General features: G+C 43.3%; 1 protein-coding gene across 3 annotated transcripts in view; it reads right to left on the bottom strand.

Annotated features, from left to right (window-relative positions):
• Nucleotides 1-23,362, bottom strand: part of HMCN1 (hemicentin 1) — a 723,834-nt gene that overhangs the window by 386,008 nt on the left and 314,464 nt on the right. For all 3 annotated transcript variants that reach the window (XR_005774384.1, XM_040408842.1, XM_040408843.1), the window contains 2 exons: nt 3,039-3,230; nt 238-411 (listed from right to left, as the gene is read on the bottom strand). Coding sequence is in view for 2 of the 3 variants with exons in the window: in XM_040408842.1 (XP_040264776.1) it covers nt 238-411; nt 3,039-3,230 (366 nt within the window). In the remaining variant the exon portion in view is untranslated. The remainder of the gene's footprint in view (nt 1-237; nt 412-3,038; nt 3,231-23,362) is intronic.

Here is a 23,362-nt window from a genome sequence, read left to right as displayed (position 1 = left end):
AAAAGTTATACATTTTTTTAAAATTCCACAATAACAGATTCATACTCAACCCAGAGGTCTACAAAATCTACAATACAAGTGGTATTTGAATACCAAGTAGTCTTCACTAAAAATCCCTAACAGTGAATCCACTTCTTATCTACACCTATCTGTAGTCAAGATCACAGGTTACAAACTTACAGTCCATACTTTTTATATATTTTATAATATAATTTTTTGTATAGATAGAGACCTCACCTGGAAGAATTCTGATATTATCCTTTGAATTGACTTGAAATCCATCCTTGAACCATGTTATGGAGGCAGGGGGGTGGGAATTAACATGACAAGATAGAGATACTGAGGTGTGGAGAATGACATACAGCTCCTCAGGGGAGTCTTTACTTTTTGCACCAAGGATGGTTGGAGAAACTGTAAAACAACCAGTTTAAAATGATTAATTTTTCCTTAACACTGACATCCAAAGATTCATAAGGACACACTGGGCTGTGATCCAGGCACACAGCATTATAGAACCAGGCATATTGTGGTGGCAATCTGTAGCTGGCACCTGTCTATTGCTATAAGTAGAGATTACCAGGGATCCGTCCTGGGAACCTCTTGTAAATGGTACTGATGTTAGATGTAGTTCCAATTCTTCTGTACTTGCAGATGATCAAACTCTGAAGAATTAGAGTACTGCAGAGAATGACTTATCCCTATTGGGGAATTTGGATAAACTGGCTAAACGGAGAGCAAAATGTCAAGTGAATTGCAAATCTATTAAACATTTGCTTATGAATTTTTGAACAAAACATACATTTATACAATGAGTGGATCGCCTCTACAAAGGTCATAAGGTCAGGAGAAGACATTACATTATTTTACCACTTTATAAAAGGCTTTGGAAGATATGATGGTGGTCATTTATTAAACAGAAATACGCCTATATTAGGTGTATCTCTGGAACAGATTGCGGTGCAAAGGTCCTGCGACTTTTCCCCACTCACAGCAGGTCCAAAAAAGTGGCCATGATGTGGGCGGAAAAGGGGACAGAACGGCAAGCTCGCCTCATTTAAATTTTCTATATCTTGTTTAGGTGTAGAAAATGGTCTAAATGTAAGACAGATAGGAAGCTGTCTTACATTTAGAACCGGCAGTGGATCCGCTGAAGTTATGTAATGGCCGGTGACTCTTCATAACTTTGGCAGATCCACCGCCAGTGCAGGGCATTATTAAGACTGGCGTCTAAAATGCCGGTCTTAATAAATGTATACCGATATCTTTATATCTAGCTATGTAAATAGACCTTTTCAAAACAATTTGGATAATTTATCCTACTTACAGACTTCACAGTCTTTGGTGGATAAAGGAAGAAGGATCTGTCAGCTGTCCTAGCATGTCAATTTTAACTCCCCATAAAATAACAATTATGATGTATCTTTTCTTTGAGCTATACCCTATTCCTATTTTTAGAATTTCTTTAAAAATATGAAAATGTACAATATTCCCTTGTCAATAAGGCATATCCCTATACAACGTTCTCTGATCTATAGGGACACACACTATTGCCAAGAAAATGTTAATGATCAGTTGTAAATTAATGTATTTTCAGGTGTTATAAGCAGAGTTCTATGAAAAGATGCTCCAAGGTGTTATTTTATAAGATTTATTAAAACAGATATGTCAGAAGGGTGAATGGGTAGAATGGCCATAAGGAGTCATAAGGAGGGCCATGTGGTCTCCAATAAGAAGGAGAGGAGATAGAAAGGGAATAATTAGGATACGTGAAAACATAGATAGTGAGCTTTCACTTAGTAGAGATGGCCCTAACCAACTTGGCTAGTGGCTTGGGATAGTCTCGTGGGGATAGTTGGGAAAAATTGAGAGCTGATTAGTTGAAAAGATAGGTTTTAAGCTGGCCATACACATTCAACATCTGTCAGCCAAATGATCGGTTATCCAATCTATATTTCTCTCAACTCCCTCATACACATATATGCTAGGTTTGGCTAAGCACGTGTATGTGTTCTCAATAGGAGGAGACACTTCTGGCAATAGCTTATCTCCTGGGAGAACAAACGGACCGGGCAAACAAATTCAGTTGACCTGATCTTTCTCTCTCCAACAGTGAGGAACTCGATGGGTTCAGCTGACAATATTAATGTGTATGATGCTTTTAGAAGTGGCTAGATGAGAGTCTAATTGGGAGGGTAGGGATCCATGGGAGGCTAGAGAAGTGGGAAAAGATAATTGGTGAGGGGGATTAGAGGTGGTGTAGTCCAGGGGGGATTTAAGGCAGTGCAGGTTGACCCAGTAGATTAACTTGTGTTTTTATACTTATAGGAACAAGCAAAAATCGTCCCACCTATCCACATTGTTCATAATTCTTTATTTTTGGTAATGCGATGGTTATGTAAGGCAGGATTGTGGCACTTCACACACATGATTTTGGCTGCTATGTCAATCGTGGTACTATTTCTCATTTGTAGGGGGATTTGACATTGTGGCAGTTCCTCGGTTTCCAATGGATTGGGCAACCATGAAGGTTGGTACAGGTTGACCAGTGTTTGCCATAGGGGAGCCAGTGGAAGTGTGAGGTCGTGCTCCAGCCCATCTTGCATGTGGTGCTACAACCAGTTACATTCACCAAACTGTGTTTGATATGTGTCTGAGCACCTCATAATTCTTTGTAAAACAAACATCAGGGGAGGCGACTCCCTAAAGTTAAAAAAAAGTAGTCTCCCTAAAGTAAAATTGTGACAACTTTACTGATTGAAAAATAAAGTTCTAGAACATTTTTCCACAGGATTTGGTAACAGAATTTAATGATATATTTAAAAAAGGATTAACTATAATCAGATTTACTTCATATTAGCAATATAGTTGCGATCCAGTAATATGCTGAAATGCTAGGAGTACGGTAACCCTTTTACAGGCCTTTATAGCAAATGGGTCTGTGCTATTCAGGTGTGTTTCTGCCTCTATGAATGTACAGTAACAGTATGATTTTGTAATGTATTATTTTTCACACTGACTGAGAATAAAAATACACTCACCCATTACATTAAGACTAAACCTTCTGCTTTTATCTCCTGCTGAATTAGAAGCAATACAAACATATATTCCTGCATCTGATACCATGGCACCATTAATTTGCAATGTTTGTCCTTCAATTCTGAGTCTATAATGACTCTCCAGATGCAAAGGTTGCCCATCCTTTACCCATGTTAGCTGCGGTGTAGGATTTCCTGAAATGAATTGTAGGGTTAACATTAATTTCAATACACATTTCTGTATATTTTAAAGACAGGACTACAGACCATAAATGCAGAATTCATTAGTAAATCTAAGACGATGCAGCAGCTTCTGAGCTGTGACCACAGAGATAAAGATGTAGACCCTAAAATGAGTTTGTCTATGTGCTTGACACAAATCTACCTGAGAAGAGTCAGAGTTATTCAGGAGCTTCTGCCCTCCCCGCCCATCTGCTGATTAACAGTCTTCTCCTTAATTTTCTCCCTAAAAGATAACTGCCAATCATCAACAGATGGGTGGAGAGAGCAGGAGATTATGAATGACTCTTCTCAGGTAGATTTGACTCTTTTCAAGACCTGTGCTGCAATAATTATGATGCTGGTTTTTGGCAACCACTTTGCTCATGAGTGAAATCAGCGAGTCTGTCACTATTTTATGCTGTCCTCAGTGAGATCATCATAAAATTGATGACAGATTCCCCTTAAGCTCTTCAAGACCAGGTCAATTTTCTGTTTTTTCGTTGTTTCTTCCCTGCCTTCCAAGAGCTATAACTTTATTTTTTTACTTTTAAGCTCAGATAGCTGTATGAGGGCTTGTTTTTTGAAGAAAAAGCTTAATATTTCCACTCAATTTATCATATATTTTATTAAAACATTAAATTAAAAAGTAATTCTTTGCGGGATGAAACTGAAACATAATTCTGTCAAGGTATTTTGAAATTTGTTGTACAACGTTATGATGATAGTATGATTATGATGATTATGAATTTATATAGTTTTTAATATGTTACAATGATTTTAACCCCTTCCCAACATCCGCTGTACATGTATGGCGGAGGTCGAATCTTTAAAGATGACGCCCACTCTGGAGTGGAGTGAGCACCATAGCCACCGGTTGCCTGCAATTCCATAAATCAGACACCCACGGCTAATGTCCACAATGAACGGTAATGCCAACCGCATACATTTAACCCCTCAGATGACTACTGGGTCTGAGAGAGCTAAAAGCCAGAAGCATACGCCAACCCTGGGCAGAGATTGTGGAAGGCATTCATTAATAGTAATGAGTCTGCACTAGGCTTCTCGGCTCATTACTTGTATATCGCAAACAACCAAAAAAACAGAAAGCACCGGTCCTGAGTAAAAAATATATAATACATTTTATTGATACATGAATAAATAAAATATAAATACATAGAATGGGTATTCCTAAAAAACAATGGAGGAAGACCAATGGCACCCTAGCGGTGCTTATAACACTAAATGTGTCATAAAAACGATATAAGGAAGCACCATATCAATTGTCTTGCGTGCTTACATAATATTGAACAAATATGTATATCTATGTATTTATATTTAGAGTGTTCACCATACAGGATGAATACTTTTACATTTTAACCCCTTCCTGACCTCCGTCGTAATAGTACAGCGGAAGTACAGAGGGTGCCATAGCCACCAGGTTTCTGCTGTTTCATACAGCAGGCACCCAAGGCTAATGTCTGCAATAAGCAGTAATGTTGATGACAGACATTTAATCCCTCAGATGCCGTGGTCACATCTGAGAGCGTAAAACCCAGAAGTGCTGTCCTTCCTGCTGGGAACAGCTCGCCCACTCTGTGATTGGGGGAGCTGTTTGTTGCCTAAGGCACTGATGCTTTTCAAAGAATTATTTCAATGTAAGTCTGCAGGTGATAGCACTACATTGGAACATACTGAATGTTAAATGGATTTATTTCCATTAAAATTAGGGTCAAAATATGGCGATGAAAAGTTTTTATTTTTTTAAGTATTATAACACAAGAAAAACTATGTGGGTCATGTATCAAACTGGTGTAAAGTAGAGCTGGCTTAGTTGCCCATAGCAACAATCAGATTTCATTTTCCAAAAGAGCTGTCCAAAATAAAAGGTGGAATCTGATTGGATGCTATGGGCAACTAAGCCAGTTCGACTTTACATCAGTTTCCTGTATATATGTGGTATTATTGTAATCATGTTGACCCAGAGAGTGAAGAGCACAGGTCAGTTTTACCCCTTAGGAAACACCATAGAAACAAAACCCATAAAACTGTGGTGAAATTGTGTTTTCATTTACGTGGCTGAAAGAACAGTTCTGTTATTGTAATATTATGTTTTTGTTATTGCTTATTATTTTTTTTGGTCACATAAAGAAATGCATTTTCAGAACACTACTAAATTGGAAGGAGTAAACTGTCATGGAAAGGATTTGGGGGTACTACTAATAACTATGTATAAACTTTACTAAGTACACTGCTCAAAAAAAATAAAGGGAACACAAAAATAACACATCCTAGATCTGAATTAATTAAATATGCTTCTGAAATACTTTGTTCTTTACATAGTTGAATGTGCTGACAACAAAATCACACAAAAAAAAAAAAAAAAAAATGGAAATCAAAATTTTCAACCCATGGAGGTCTGGATTTGGAGTCACACTCAAAATTAAAGTGGAAAAATACACTACAGGCTGATCCAACTAAGATGTAATGTCCTTAAACAAGTCAAAATGAGGCTCAGTAGTGTGTGTGGCCTCCACGTGCCTGTATGACCTCCCTACAACACCTGTGCATGCTCCTGATGAGGTGGCGGACGGTCTCCTGAGGGATCTCCTCCCAGACCTGGACTAAAGCATCTGCCAACTCCTGGACAGTCTGTGGTGCAACATGACATTGGTGGATAGAGCGAGACATGATGTCCCAGATGTGCTCAATTGGATTCAGGTCTGGGGAACGGGCGGGCCAGTCCATAGCATCAATGCCTTCGTCTTGCAGGAACTGCTGACACACTCCAGCCACATGAGGTCTAGCATTGTCTTGCATTAGGAGGAACCCAGGGCCAACCGCACCAGCATATGGTCTCACAAGGGGTCTGAGGATCTCATCTCGGTACCTAATGGCAGTCAGGCTACCTCTGGCGAGCACATGGAGGGCTGTGCGGCCCTCCAAAGAAATGCCACCCCACACCATTACTGACCCAATGCCAAACCGGTCATGCTGGAGGATGTTGCAGGCAGCAGAACGTTCTCCACAGTGTCTCCAGACTGTCACATGTGCTCAGTGGGAACCTGCTTTCATCTGTGAAGAGCACAGGGCGCCAGTGGCAAATTTGCCAATCTTGGTGTTCTCTGGCAAATGCCAAACGTCCTGCACGGTGTTGGGCTGTAAGCACAACCCCCACCTGTGGACGTCGGGCCCTCATATCACCCTCATAGAGTCTGTTTCTGACCATTTGAGCAGACACATGCACATTTGTGCCCTGCTGGAGGTCATTTTGCAGGGCTCTGGCAGTGCTCCTCCTGTTCCTCCTTGCAGAAAGGCGGAGGTAGCAGTCCTGCTGCTGGGTTGTTGCCCTCCTACGGCCTCCTCCACGTCTCCTGATGTACTGGCCTGTCTCCTGGTAGCGCCTCCATGCTCTGAACACTACGCTGACAGACACAGCAAACCTTCTTGCCACAGCTCGCATTGATGTGCCATCCTGGATAAGCTGCACTACCTAAGCCACTTGTGTGGGTTGTAGACTCCGTCTCATGCTACCACTAGAGAAAGCACCGCCAGCATTCAAAAGTGACCAAAACATCAGCCAGGAAGCATAGGAACTGAGAAATGGTCTGTGGTCACCACCTGCAGAACCACTCCTTTATTGGGGGTGTCTTGCTAATTGCCTATAATTTCCACCTGTTGTCTATCCCATTTGCACAACAGCATGTGAAAATGATTGTCACTCAGTGTTGCTTCCTAAGTGGACAGTTTGATTTCACAGAAGTGTGATTGACTTGGAGTTACATTGTGTTGTTTAAGTGTTCCCTTTATTTTTTTGAGCAGTGTATATAAAAATCTGTCTAAGGTCAATACAGAGATATGCTTAGTGATCAGTTTATACCCAAGACTTCCATTCTAACAAGGGAGCATCTTTTACATCTTCAAGAAAGAAGATTATTACACCAACACAGAAATTAATTTTTTACTGTGAACAGTGAGAATTAGTGCCCCTCTTTACACCAGCCAAGGATTATCAGGAACAAACATTTTTTACACTTTTCTCATAATTGGCCCATATAAAGGGGACGACAATCACTTGACAAATAAGAAAATTGCATATTTGATGTGACACCCAAAATTTTTGTTTGTTGGCAGCAAATTGCCCCAGTTGATGTGCTACACTCAATATGCATCAGGCCACGTAATAGGCAATCATTTACTGCTCAGCATCAGTCTGCGGAAGATAACCATAAGGAACCATGCCAGAAGTTTACATGTTTTGCCCCTGCTGCCTATGCCCACTGCCGTCCAACTCCTCCGGGCAGGCACAGGCGCCATGTGACTGACCTATTCTTTTTCTGCCCAAGTGGTCTGGACCCGCTTGTCTTCCACTGCCCACAAGCAGTTATTATCACCCCACTGCCCACATTATCAACTGCCGCAAACAGTCATTTTTTGTTTGGGTCAGTGAGGCTATGGATCCAATCGTTGCACTGACTAAACAATAGCAGGGTCTGTCTATTGAGGTAGCTGAACTCCGCATGCAGATCCAGGGATCACAGGATGCTGGTGCCAGTAGTAGTTACCAGGCCTGTCATGAACCTAAGGTTGCACTTCCGGACAGATTTTCGGGGGGGAAGTGACAATTTCATTCGGTTCAGAGAGTTGTGTAAATTGTACTTTAAGTTACGTCTGATCTCATCTCGAGATGAGAGTCAAAGAGTGGGTATTATCATGTCGTTGCTTAAAGGGGACGCTCAGTCTTGGGCTTTTTCTCTACCGACCGGATCACAGTCCCTCCGGTCGGTAGATGAATTTTTCACAGCTTTAGGTCTCATCTACGATGACCCGGATTGGATCTCCCTGGCCGAGACCAAGTTATGTGGTTTACAGCAGGGAGAGCGTTTTGCGGAGATCTATTACTCTGAATTTAGGAGAAGGGCTACGGATACGGAGTGGAATGATCCAGCTCTCCATAGCCAATTCTGTCAGGGATTATCCGAGAGGCTAAAGGACGCGTTGGCCTTTCATGAAAATCCTGAATCATTGGAAGCGGCTATGTCCCTTGCTGTACGTATGGATAGATCTAAGGACCCTCACTCTCAGGACGAACTATCATATAATGTGGCGGCTTCCTCTGACACCTTGGGTGGAGAGACTCCTGAGTTTATTCCTGGTGACGAACCTATGCAGGGGGAGCTACCCCTGGGCCTGCTTTCAAGGGTTTTAGTCATAAGAAGGGAGTATGTTTTTTCTGTGGAAAATGAGGACACTTTGTTAATGTTTGTTCAGCGTCAAGGTGAAAACTCTAGATGGTGTGGGTGGGGAGTCAGAAAACGTTCTTTTGTCATTTACTGGTAATACCCCATTTCTCCTGTTTGCCGAGGTGGCGCTAGAGTCCAAAACTGTGGGAATGAGGTGTTTATTGACAGTGGGGCAGGGGTTAACCTAGTTGATGGTCAGTTCGTCCGTTTGCATGGGTTGACAACACGTGCATTAGAGAAAAATATTTTAGTGTTTGCAATAGTTAGATTTCTGGCGTAACGGGGGCATAGATAAAAGTAAGACTAGGATAATTAGGTTTAGCTGACATTAGCACATGTCAGCTAGCTTAATATGGTAATATCTGGTGACAGAATCCTTTTAACCAGATTGTTGGTGCCAAGGTGTTCTCCAAAGTTGGACCTAAGGGGGGTATATAATCTGGTCAGGATCAAGGAAGGAGATGAAGGGAAGACGTCATTTAATACCCCAGGGGGTCATTTTGAGAGTCTGGTCATGCCGTTTGGGTTTACTAATGCTCCTGCGGTTTTCCAGCATTTTGTTATTGATATCTTTCATCATCTGATGGGGAGGTTTGTTGTTGTATATCTGGATGACATACTACTTTATTCTCCAGATATGGAGACTCATCATGATCAAGTGAGACAGGTGTTACAGATCGTAAGAGAGAATAAACTGTATGCTAAGATGAAGAAGTGTGTATTTGCAGTTCAGAAAGTGCAATTCCTGGGTTACCTACTCTCATCTTCAGGTTTTCGTATGGATCCAGAGAAGGTCCATGCTGTGTTGGACTGGGATCGACCCGAAAATCTGAAAGCGCTTATGCAGTTTTTGGGGTTCACTAACTACTACCGTAAATTCATTTTGAACTACTCGACTGTGGTTAAACCTTTAACAGACATGACTAGGAAAGGTTTGGATATCTCAGTCTGGTCTGATGCTGCAGTACAAGCTTTTTCTGCGGTGAAGGAATGTTTTGCTTCTACTCATATACTGGTGCAACTGGATGTGTCACAGCCTTTCATTGTGGAAGTTGATGCATCCGAGGTAGGGGGAGGAGCAGTCTTGTCGCAAGGTCCTTCACCTAGTAAATGGTGTCCATGTGCATTCTTCTCTAAGAAACTCTCGGCTGCAGAAAGGAATTATGACGTGGGTAATAGAGTTGCTGGCCATTAAGTTGGCTTTTGAGGAGTGGCATCATTGGTTGGAAGGAGCAATTCATGCTATTACTGTGCTTACTGATCACAAAAATCTGGCTTACCTGGAGTCGGCTAAACAACTGAACCCAAGGCAGGCCAGATGGTCGTTGTTTTTCACCAGATTTAATTTCATCGTCACCTATCGTCAAGGCTGATGCTTCATCATGTAGCTTTCCTGGGTGGGTGGGGGGGTGATTCGGGAGATCCTGGTCCGATATTGTCTGAAGAGGTAGTTATATCCGCCCTATATCACGACCTTGAGGCAGAGGTGTTGGATGCCCAGGGAGATGCACCGGATTCTTGTCCTCCAGCGAAGTGGTTTGTTACTTCTGAATTACATCACAAGGTGTTCGAGGAACATCACTGTACGGTTCTCACAGGACACCCTGGGAGTAGATCCACTGTCAATCTCATCTCTCGCAGATTCTGGTGGCCGGGGTTGCATAAGTGTGTTCAGGACTATGTGTCTGCTTGTAGTACTTGTGCACGTGCTAAGGTGACACATACTCGGCCTTCCGGATCTTTACTTCCATTGCCCATCCCGTCCTAACCCTGGACTCATTTATCCATGGATTTTATCACAGATTTGCCTAATTCTTCAGGTAAAACTATGATTTTGGTGGTTGTTGATCGCTTTAGCAACATGGCACAATTTATAGCATTGCCAAGTCTATCTAATGCTAAAACTTGCACAAGTGTTTGTTGATAACATCGTGAAATTACATGGTATTCCTTCTGATGTGGTGTCTGATAGGGGGACTCAGTTTGTTTCAAAATTTTAGAAGGCGTTCTGTACTCGTCTGGGGGCACAACTGTCCTTCTTTTTGGCCGTTCGACTGAGGATGAAAGGACAGACTGAACGCACTAATCAGAATCCGCGACTTATTTGAGATGTTTTGTCTCGTAGAAGCAGGAGGAGTGGTCTTCATTTTAGTCTTTAGCCGAGTTTGCCATAAATAACCATAGACAGGAGTCCACTGATAAGTCGCAGTTTTTTGGGGCATATGGGTTCCATCCGCAATTTGCCACATTTTCTGGTACAGAGACTTCTGGTATACCTGAAGAGGAACGATTTTCCTCTTCTTTGTCATCTATTTGACGGAAAATTCAAAATAATCTGAAGAAAATGGGCAAGTATAAATGTATGGCTGACAAGAGACATATAAATGGTCCGGACCTGAGAGTGGTCGATTTTGTGTGACTGTCCACAAGAAACAATAAGTTGAAAGTACCTTCTTGGAAGTTAGTTCCAAGGTTTATTGGTCCATATAAGATCACTGCCATTATTAACCTAGTAGCCTTTCATCTTTGAAGATTCATAATGTGTTCCATAAATCGTTGTTGAAGAGATATGTCGAACCTGTTGAACCGTCCACCTTGCCTCCCGCTCCTGTCATTGTGGACGGTAATCTGGAATTTAAGATCACCAGGATAGTGGACTCCCAAATTCTCAGTATATCCCTCCAGTATCTCGTTCACTGGAAGGGTTACGGACCAGAGGAGAGGATGTGAGTTCCAGTGGCCGACGTTAATGCTAGTCGTCTAGTGAAAGCCTTTCACAGAGCTCATCCGGATAAAGTCGGTCCTGGGTGTCCGGAGGCGACCCGTAGAAGGGGGGTACTGTTACGGTCTCTCCCGTGACAGGAGTCAGAAGATCTCTTTGGTTTCACTTGTCTCTGTGTTGTTGCTGGTTATGACCACACCTCTTGCTTCAAGTGTAGCTTAAGTGGTCATTCCAAGTCCTCTATTTAGTGTGGTCTCACCTATCATGCTATGTGGTTGATAGCTCCTTTCTGGTTTCCCCTATCTTTTGGTATTAGGCCTGAGGAAGTCTTCTGCTCCTTCAGCTGGGAACGAACAGGTCATCTTTTGTCCTGACAATATCTCCAGGGCCCTTTAGGGTCAGATAGGGCTCTAAGTTCCGGCGTAAGAACATTTCTACCATCGAGGTCTGTTCATACTGATAGTAGTCAGGGCTTGGTCTAGGGATTCACTAGGTGCTGACCTTTCCCTTTCCCTAGTTTCCAGGCCTAGTACCTTTTCCCTTCCCTCCTGTGTTCGGTGTGGAGTTTACTACCCACACCATGCCGTGACAGTGACTTATAATCTGCAGGAGTTCCTCTCTGCGGAAGGCAGAGTCTTTGAAGAACAAAAAGAGCTTGATGGACAGGCACTCAAACAACTGGATATTAAAACCACTGGGATGTGGACAGACCCGGATATGGTTAGATGTACAATAAGCACCTTTATTTGGTATAACGCATAAAATGTAGATAAAAAAATAGATGAAAAAAAATAGATGAAAAAATTGTATAAAAGATATAATGTATTAAAAAAAAATGAGTACCGTAAGTTAATGTACAGAAGATGATATGCAAAAAAATGATTATATAAAAAATAAAAAATAAGAATAAAATTAAAATGCAATCAGTCCTGAGATGGTAAGAAAGAGTCTTTGAAGTAGAGGCGCAAGTAAGAAATCCAGACGTCAGTCTAGGTGATAGGTGAAATCTTCATAGGCTGTCCATTTACAGAACTATGGAGGTCTCTGATTAGATTAGACTCTTCCTACCATTCATCAGCGCAGGGCGCACTATGAACGGCACAGGCAGTGAATTGAATGTAGGCAGGCTATTATAGCTAAATGACAAAGTACATGGAAGATATACTTTATTGGACTCTAGTATTCAGGTTAAATTGCCATGTTAGCACTTTGCAATAAATAAGTGGGTTTTGGTTTGCAGTTTGGGCACTCGGTCTCTAAAAGGTTCACTATCACTATCAGCCTTAGGGTATTTAAGGCACTTTCCCTTATGGGAGGGTGCATGCACTTTAGTTTAGCTAGCTAGCTTGTTCCTAGGCAAGATGTGTAGCTCTTTTTGTCTGCCTGCATACCAATCTTTGCCTGTTTACCAATTGTGACCCTCCACTGCCTGATCTGACTTTACCCTGTTTAGTGTACTGACCATTTTCTGCCTGCCCTGACATCGGACTATTTTCATGGATTCACACAAATTCTGCCTACCCTGACCTCAGCCTGTTTCCTGACCATGAGTATTGCCTCACCTTTCAGTACTTCGCACTGGTGTCTCTGACCCCAGTGGGTCAACTGCCAATCACACCAGTACTGTTCCTAGAGGCAGCGGCCAGGTGACACCCCTGCAGCAAAGTCCAGGGGACTGCCAGGATAAAGCTCTTAGGTCTAGCCCAAAGTCAGAACAGTAGTTCCACACTTACATGATGTTTAAACCATTGAAAGCGTTTGTAAGGTTCTTAAATGTATTAATATTACAAATTATAGTTACTGGATAAGGTTAATTGATCCAGGTTTCTATTCCTATTGTCCTATTTTGGAGTCAAGAAGGAATTGTTCCCTAAAATAGGTAAAATTCCCTCCTGCTAGAAGAGATTTATACCTTCCTTTGGATCAACATTGCATGACAAAAGGGGGCGGAACTAGCAGTGTGCTGTGATGGCTGCTTGAGTTTGGAGCTCCTCACCAACACTGCTGCTTCCATCACACTAACAAGCATCTATTGCACATAAAATGGTGAAAACAGCCTGGGATAGATCAGAGATACGGTTGGGCACTCCAAGGAGTGAGAAAGGTCAGTCAGACATGACCAGCGGGCGGAAGCAAGATGGCCAATGGCGTACATACAGGGGTCACAGGGGTCGCAATTGCGACCGGCCCTGGCACTCCAGGGGCCCGGCCGCCTGTGGACCCCCCTGGCCCCTGCAGTCAGTGTTCCCTTACGTCTAAGTGGCGTGGGTGGGCAGCCGCGCAGTCATATCGCGCCGCTCAAGCTGCTTGCAAAATGTCAGTCATGCGCCTCCTGCCCCGTCTGTCTGCTCCTTCCACTTTATGAATGAAGCAGGCAGGCGGGCAGGTGGCGCATGACGGAGGGAGAGATGTCACGCTGCGCACAGGCAGCACAGCAGCAGAAGGGCGGGCAGCAGTGCTCTAGTTCGGCTGCCCACTGCCGGCCATGTAAGGAGTGGTGGAGTGGTGAAGCGGCCACCGCTCAGGAGACTTGTGGAGCAAAATGTCCTGCAGCAGAATTAACTCCCAGAAGGTAGGAGCTGCCCCCGATGTGTGCACAGCACCGGGCACTGCACCGGCCCCTCCGCAAGTGTCCCTGCTTCCTCCCTTCCCCCCGCTAATACATTACTTTACTAGAAGGCACTTATGGGGATATCTGTGGAGGGCACTTATGGGGGATATCTGTGGATGGCACTGTTATTGAGATATCTGTGGATGACACATATGTAGCATAAGATGCTATATATGTGTCATCCACAGATATCCCCCATAAGTGCCCTCCACAGATATCCCCCATAAGTGCCCTCCACAGATATCCCCCATAAGTGCCCTCCACAGATATCTCCCATAAGTGCCCTCCACAGATATCCCCCATAACAGTGTGTCATCCATAGATATCCCCATAACAGTGCGTCATCCACAGATATCCCCCATAACAGTGCGTCATCCACAGATCCCCCATAAAAGTGCGTCATCCACAGATCCCCCATAAAAGTGCGTCATCCACAGATCCCCCATAAAAGTGCGTCATCCACAGATCCCCCATAACAGTGAGTCATCCACAGATCCCCCCATAACAGTGAGTCATCCACAGATCGCAGTACAGAAAGATTGCCATCCAAAATCGGCCTGTCCCGCACAAAGCTGTACTGTTGGGAGGCATGTTGGGTGAATGGTAGGGGAGGTAGTGGGGGGGGGGTGAGGCAGGTTGTGTGGGGGGGGGGGGGGGGCGGCGGTGGGGGGGGGCGGCGGTGGGGGGGGCCCCATAGATCAGTTTTGCACCGGGGCCCCATGGAATGTGTGTACGCCACTGAAGATGGCGCAGGGCGCCTCGAAAGTGTCGACTGCGAAGGAGGGTTCAGATGCAGAGAGCTCCTGCGCCATGTCAGAAGGGCCAGGGGAAACGGATGAACTACCACTCTCTCGCTCCTTTTTCAAGAAAGTCCTCTATAAAGCACTGTCACCTTTGCAGCGAGATATTGCTGATATTAAGACAGAGATAAAACAAGTTGGACATAGAGTCGCAGCTCTGGAAGACACGCAACAGTAAATTGTTCAACACAGTGAGTACATGCAAGAGGTTTTGCCCTCACACCAAACACATCTAAATATGGCCCTCTTACAGATAGAAGATCAAGAGAACAGAAGTAGGAGAAAAAATTTACGCCTCAGATGCATTCCAGAGGAGATTACAATGGACTTGCTGCCTCAAGCGGTAACATCTATCTTCTCCACATTGGTGGGCCCAGAAAGAGTGTCCTCCATTGTTGTCGAGAGGGCGCATAGGGCGTTAAGACCGGCTCCACCACCAGGGAACCCACCAAGGGATGTAATCTGTGGCCTCTTGAGGTACTTAGATACTGCAGCACTTTTGCAAGCAGGCAGAACAGCTAAAGAATTGCTTTACAATGAAGCCAAAATTCAAGTGTTTCAGGATTTAGCCCCTAGTACTTTAGCTAAATACAGGATGTTAAAGCCACTTACTGAGGTGCTCAGAGCACACAAGCTCCCGGTGCGTTGGTGCTTTCCTTTTGGCCTCACCGCAGTCAAAGATGGCCGCCAGGTCACAATCAGAACACCAGTGTATCTTCAGGAGGCTTGGCAGAAACTCGGCATCGAACCGATCAAAATAACACCCCAGCTCCTGGTGGCCCGAGAAGGTCCTCTACCCAGCCTGCCCAAGAAAGTGGACTGGCAAGTGATATGTAAACATAAATCACCCAGGGCGAAGAAAGCTTTACAGGATAAAGAGGATACCTGAAGGACAACTTTGCGACAGGCAGTGAAGTTAATTTCTATCCGGGGACATTGGGGGACCAGAAAGTACTACAATATTATGGATCCCACACTGAGATAACTACATCTTTCTTTCTATTTTCATGCTCACCATCGTTTCCTTTCCTTCTATTATTCCAACTTTTCTATATATTCCATTTAGCTACTTGCTGAGGAGGGGGAAGGTGGGAGAGGGGATTATAGTTGTTGTCCTCCTCCTCCCTCTTACCTCTTATTTGTGTGCTATTTGAGCCCCTCAGTAGGTCCCCCTTTTTCTTTTTCTTTATTTTAATCACATTAAGAGTTAAAAGTTGGCTTGTTCCAAAATATACTATATATACTGAGTATCTGGAGATGGGGGCACATGCACGCATACCCCAGTTCTATATTTTGGAAGCAGATCCAGCATTATTTGCTGATAAAGGATGTTCTCCCCCCCCCCCCCCCCTCAGGTTGGTGCCTGTATTCGTGGGCCTCCCACTTTCTTTGCTGCCTTGGCATGTTACTGTGCTGGATACCGGTGAGGAGGGGAGCTCAGGAAGGGTACACTACCAACGTGGAAGGATTAATCCTTTCTAGTCATTGGTTCACAGCATTGTTTATATTTTTTTTATGTTCTTTATAGTTTCCTCTACTTGTTTTGTGATCCGTGGTCCTTTTAGGGGTGACTTGAATGTAGCTCTTGAGCCTTCTATTGATATCTCCCCTTCACCCTCTCAGTTCTCCCTTAAACAATGGAGAAAGCTGAAAATAGCTTTGACGGAAGCTCACGTAATGGACATGTAGAGACTACACATCCCACTGATAGAGATTTTATGTATTTTTCTTCATTACATTCATTTTCCTGTCAGAACCACATGTGCAGTCGGTGCGCAAAGTAGATATAGGAGCCATAGTTATATCTGACCATGCTCCAATTAAGATGACTATAGCTTTAAAAAGTCTCCCACAAAGATCTTGGTCTTGGAGATTAAATGATACACTGCTAGAATCGGCTGCACATGTGGAAAAATTGGGGGAAAAGTTAGAAGAGTTCTTTAGCATGAATCTTGGCACACATGTATCTACCCCTATGGTCTGGGAGGCCCATAAAATGGTCATAAGAGAGGAACTTATAGCTCTTGGCACATATGTCAAAAAGCAATGAACAAAAGCATTGAATTCTCTAATGACCCAGATCCAGACACTAGAAAAAGTCCACAAACATAAAACTGACATACAACTGAAAGATTTGACCACACTTAGACAAAAAGTGAAGAATCTTCTTAATATTAGAGGAGCAAAATCCCTCCAATCACTAAAATATAAATATTACGCTCATGGTGACAAGGGAAACAAGATGATGTCACCATTACTCAAAAAAAGACGGGAGAAAACATTAATTTCCGCTATACGTACTACAGGAAATCACAGAGTCACCAATACCCCTTTGATTGCCAAAGCCTTTCAAGAATACTACACTAAGCTATATAATATTGCTAATAGCCCAACAACTTCAAAAGAAACACCTGAGTCAACCTCAACATTAATATCTACCTTTCCGGAATCTATCAATTTCCCTAGGTTGACCACTGCAGAAATTTACTGTAGCAGAACTTGAGAAAGTACTAAACTCCATTCCTTCAGGTAAAAGTCCAGATCCAGATGGATTGTCGATCATATACTATAAAAAGTTTAGGAACCACCTATTGCCTAGTTTCCTTGAAGTATGTAATTCCCTCCTTCGCACACCCTTACCTCCACAAGCACTGAGAGCCCATATTACTAGAGTTGAGCGGACACCTGGATGTTCGGTTTCGACGGGACAAATTATTAAAGCGCAAATGTGTGACAAATTATTGAAGCGCAAATGTGGGACAACTTGTTAAAGTTTAAGCATTGAATGAAAGGAGGTGGCGCGCATCAATTAAAGAAGAATTTCTGAAATTTTATTCCCTGTCACCTATGCAGAGCACGGGTTTATTCACGTCCAAGATTGTAAAATGTCAACCCAAGAATGTAACAGAAAAATTTGTGAAATTAATTAACCTATCTACTTGGTAGAGCAGAGGTCTATGACAGAATTTATTTTTTCATGTCACCCGAAAATGTAAAAGAAAAATTAGTGAAATTTATTAAACTGTCAACTAGGTAGAGGAGGGGTATATTACACTCAAATATTGGTGAATTTCACCTAAAAATGTAACAGACAATTTAGTGATTTTTCTTTTACCTGTCAACTAGGTATAGCAGTGGTACATCACACCCAAAAATTAGTGAATTTCAACCAAAAATGTAACAGACAAATTTGTGAATGTTTTTAACCTGTCTACTAGGTATAGCAGTGGTACATCACACCCAAAAATTGGTGAATCTCACCCAAAAATGTAACAGACAACGTAGTGAAATGACATAAAATAAAATACGTACAATAAAAAAATATTTGAAGGTCCATATGGAGTAGGAGTTTGAGGAGGCGGTGGACATAGCGGTGAAGGTGGAAGCAGCGTTGGAGGAGGATGAGGTAGACAACACTGTTTTTTGGTTTTTATTTTTATAAAAAAAAAATAATTAGGGTACACTCCAAAAGAGTGTGAAATATCTAAAATACAAGAATGAGCAATTGCGCTGCAGTATAACAATGGCTGGTTAAGCCGGTATACATGTCTATTCTGCACAAGGTACGGACAAGTCCTGTGGGATCCATTCCTGGTTCATTTTAATGAACGTGAGCTTGTCCACATTGGCTGTGGACAGACGGCTGCACTTGTCTGTGATAACGCCCCCTGCCGCGCTAAACACACGTTCAGATAATACACTGGCTGCAGGGCAGGCCAGCACCTCCAAGGCGTAAAGGGCAAGCTCAGGCCATGTGCCCAATTTGGAGACCCAGAAGTTGAAGGGGGAAGACCCGTCATTCAGTACGTGTAGGTGTGTGCACACATACTGCTCCACCATGTTGGTGAAATGCTGCCTCCTGCTAAGATGTTCCATATCAGCTGGTGGTGCTGGTTGTTGTGGCGTGCTGACAAAGCTTTTCCACATTTTGGCCATGCTAACCCTGCCTTCTGAGGTGCTGGCGGTGCCCCAGCTGCACTGGCGACCTCTTCTTCCTCCTCTGCCTTCGCCTTGTGCTTCCACTGGGCCCCTGCTGTCAGGTGGGAATGCCACCAGCCCACCGGCAGCGCGTCTACCAGTGTGCGCTTGTACTCGCGCATCTTACGATCACGCTCCAGTGAGGGAATTAAGGACGGTACATTGTCCTTGTAACGGGGATCCAGCAGCGTGGCCACCCAGTAATCAGCACAAGTTAGAATGTGGGCAACTACGTTGCGGAGACACTGCAGCATGTAATCGCTCATGTGTGCCAGGCTGCCCATAGGCAACGAAAAGCTGTCCTCTGTGGGAGGTGTATCGTCTGTGTCCTCTGTATCCCCTCAGCCACGCACCAGTGATGGCCATGAGCTGGTCTGGGTGCCACCCTGCTGAGAACATGGTTCCTCCTTCTCCATCTCCTCCTCCTCATCCTCCAGAACTGTGCCCTGGCTGGACAATTGTGTACCTGGCGTTTGTGGGTGCAGGAACCCACCCTCGGAGCCACTTGTGAATGACTGGCCGGAATCCCTATGAAATTATCCCTTTTCCTCCTCCTCCTCCTCCTCCTGTGCCACATCCTCTTCTATCATCGCCAGAAGCGTTTTTTCAAGGAGGCATAGAAGTGGGATAGTAACACGGAGAACGGTGTTGGCCATGTTGGTGGAGTACTCGAAACAGCGCAACAAGGAACACAGGTCTCTCATGGAGGCCCAGTCATTGGTGGTGAAGTGGTACTGTTACGCAGAGAGACTCACCCATGCGTGCTGCAGCTGAAACTCCACTATCACCTGCTGCTGCTCGCACATTCTGGCCAGCATGTGCAAGATAGAGTTCCACCTTGGGGGCACGTCGCAGTCGCATATAAGGAGGTGAGCGCGCACAGGTGGCCCGCACTTTATGCAGCTGCCCTGACATATCGGGGTAATTTTTAAGGAATCTCTGCACCACCAAATTCAGCACATGCGCCAGGCAAGGGATGTGCGTCAAACCGGCTAGTCCCAGAGCTGCTACGAGATTTCGCCCATTATCGCACACTACCAGGCCGGGCTTGAGGGTCACTGGCACCAACCACTCATCGGTCTGTTGTTCAAGGCCTGTCCACAGCTCCTGCGCAGTGTGGAGTTTGTCCCCCAAACAGATAAGTTTTAAAACTGCCAGCTGTCGTTTACCCCTGGCTGTGCTGAAGTTGGTGGTGAAGGTGTTACGCTGACCGGATGAGGAGCCGGTAGAGGATAAGGAAGCGGAGTAAGAGGAGGAAGCTACAGGAGGCAAACTGAAGCGCCCTGCAATCCCAAAGTATCTAAAGGGTGTATCTCACACGTACTGATCCAGACTAGGCCGCAATTAAAGTTTTTTGCCCAAAACGGGTGTTTGCTTAATAACTGAATATCACAGCAGTATATAACCATTAAATTTGACACGTGCTGATGCTGCAAGGGCTGTAAAATTGTGCATTTTTGCCAATAAAGTGTGTTTTTAAAAACCCAGAAAATATGGCTGTATTTCTAGCTTAAATTGCACACTGAATAATCCTGCAAAGGCACCAGATGTTGGATATTGCCAAAAATGTGTGTTTTTTCAAAGCCTGAAAATTACATTTTTTAAAACTTGTTTTTAACAATTACAGATGCAGCAAGGGCTGCAATATTAAGTATTTTGCAAAAGAAAGGTTGTTTTTTTAAATAACAGAATATGAAATCTGTATATAACGCTTGAATTTCACACGTGCAGATGCATCAAGGGCTTTAAAATAGTGTATTTTGCACAAAAAGAGTGTTTATAAAAACCCAGAAAATGATGGCTGTATTTCTAGCTTAAATTGCACACTGACTAATCCTGCAAATGCACCAGATGTTATATATTGCCAAAAAAGGGCGTTTTTTTTAAAACCAGATTATTATTATTGCAGTATTTCAAGCTTGGATTTGAATGTCACTAAAGCACAGATGCAGTGCTGGTGCACTGAGTTTGCATAAAATGGTAGCAGCCGCCGCCCACCTAACTAACAGATGGATAAAAGTTGTTTTTTTCTGTCACTGGGCTCAGGGCAGGGTAAAAAGATTGTGCACTGCACCCACACAACTAAATCTATGTAGATTGCACCAGCAGCATCCTCTCCCTACACTAGGCACAGCAGAGTGACGTGCAGTGCTACGTTACTCCAGCTTATATAGAGGCTGGGTCACATGCTACACTGGCCAATCACAGCCATGCCATTAGTAGGCATGGCTGTGATGGCTTCTAAGGTCACACAGTTAAACGCTTGTTGATTGGCTGCTCTCCAGCCTTTCAAAAAGCGCCAAGAAATCGGCGAACACCGAACGTTTACTGAAATGTTCGGGTCCGGGGTCCAAAAATCCTAAAAGTTCTGTACGAACCCGAACTTTACAGTTCGAGTTCGCTCAACCCTACATATTACTATTTTACACAAAGAGGGTAAAGACCGAGAGGACTGTGGCAATTTTAGGCCCATATCCTCCTGAATTGTATCTGAAATGGTGGTCAAAGCTTCTGGCACACCGGATAGCCCCATTCTTGCCAACCTTAATAGATCCTGAGCAGGAGGGGTTTGTGACAGGGAGAGAGGGAAAACATAATGTATGGAGAGTAACTTAAGCAATTTATGCAGCTAAACATAAGAATTTGCCTCTTCTCCTATTAGGTACAGATACCGAAAAGGCATTTGATAGGGTGAAATGGGAATTCATGAGGAAGACATTGAAGAAGTTTAACTTTCCTATACAGTTTATAGAAGCCATGTGATAAATGGTACATTGTCTGACCTTTTCCCGATTACAAATGGAACACGTCAAGGATGCCCATTATCCCCGTCACTCTTCATTTTATGCATGGAAACCCTTTTGCTTAAAATAAGGCAAACAGAACAGATTGAGGGTCTTACTCTAGGTCAGTTCACACATAAAACCGCAGCATTTGCGGATGATTTATTGCTAATGGTAACCAACCCAGCAGAATCCCTTCCAGAAATAATTAAGATCTTCGACTTGTATGGGAAAGGGTCTAATTTCAAAATAAATTACTCCAAATCTGAAGCCCTTAACATTTCAGTCAACCCTAAATCCCTCGCCAACATGAAAACTTCATCCCCATTTAAATGGCCTTCTTCCACTATTCAGTACTTAGGGATAACATTGTCATCAGATCCCAAACGCCTTTTTAGCCTAAATTATAAGCCTCTCCTACTAAAAATTAATACATACCTGAGCACTTTACAGATTCCTTATATGTATTGGATTGGCAGGAAAAACCTTCTCTCCTCCTATGTTCTTCCTAAGATTCTATATATGTTACAATCCCTTCCATAAAAAATACAGAGGAAATTATTCACTACCTTCCTGTGGAAAAATAAGAGACGAGACTTGCCTACTCTTATTTAACACAAAATAAGGGAAAAGGTGGAATTTCTTTGCCGGATCTCACACTGTACTACAGATCCATACAGCTAGCTAGATGGGCCTTGTTAGCAAATAATAACTTGATTACACCTTATCTAGATATCGAGCGACACCTTATGGGACCTTACTTATACAGCTGTTTGGGGTTAAGTGTATTACCTGCACAAGCCGATGGGGTATTGGGAGACATGTCCAGAGGAATGATTCAGGTTTGTGGTACTATCCCTCTTCTTCCTCAATTTAATAAAGGGATTTCCAAACTGGCTCCCTTGACAGTCCTGCCTCACTTTGGACAAGTCATGGAATCCAGGGGGTAGCTGGTGGTGGAATTTGAATTAAAATAAGGATAGCATTCCTGCTACTGTAGATAAATAACATCCCCTATCCTTATCTGATTTTTACAACACACATAATCTGGGCACACCCTCTCCCTACACAATTTAGATTTTGTGCATACTTGCCACAAGGTGAGGGCTGTCGCCTCCACCCCCCTTTCAGATCCCACATGGCTCGAAAACCTAACGCTGCTCCCCACACCACCAAATAAACTGATTTCTTTATCATACAAGCACTTACTAGAAAACAAATCACCGTCTAAACCTTATTATATTTTACGAAGGGAGAAAGAGTTAGGTAGGACTTTTTCAAAAGAAGACACTGAATATATACTAGCACATGCCTGTGGCTTCTCCAGATGTGTCAATCTCCAAGAAAACTCTTTCAAAGTGGTTACGAGATGGTACAAGACACATGCCCCCTAATTGTACCATTCTGGAGGGAAGTAGAAAAAACTATAAATAATCCTTGAATGTAACGCTGACACCGGAGTTGGTTCTTCTATGGTTGTCTCAATCAACACTTAAATCTTCCAAAGTTAGTCTCTCGACACGTTAGCCACAGCTAAACTCCTTATTGCTACAAAATAAAGGGACCCCTTACCTCCAACCATGGAGGTTTGGAAGAATAAGATTCAACAAATTAACAGATTGGAGGAGCTTGCAGGCTGGGAAAGTAATAACAGGCAACTTTACCTGAAAATTTGGCAGCCGTGGATGAATGAACTACCAAAGTTAGATTGAGATACACTGTATTGCATAGCCTTACTATTTCATTTTATTCTTATGAATAGGAGGACGTGTCTCACCTTACAAAACATTCCATAAAGCTTAGCCCACCTGGGAATTACTAATATTGATTCAACCTTAATATAGAATTTTGTTGATTTCAAACCATTGGAATTGCCTGGGAAGTGGGGAGGTCCTGCCACAGGTCGGAGATACAGAGTGTTTCCTTTTTCCCCTTTTTCTTTTAGTTTTTTCTGATTTTAGTTATACTATA

The sequence above is a fragment of the Bufo bufo genome, chromosome 9, assembly GCF_905171765.1.
Source record: "Bufo bufo chromosome 9, aBufBuf1.1, whole genome shotgun sequence".
Lineage (NCBI taxonomy): Eukaryota > Metazoa > Chordata > Amphibia > Anura > Bufonidae > Bufo > Bufo bufo.
Note: the sequence above shows the minus strand (reverse complement) of the source record. Positions and strands in the feature narration are given on the sequence as shown.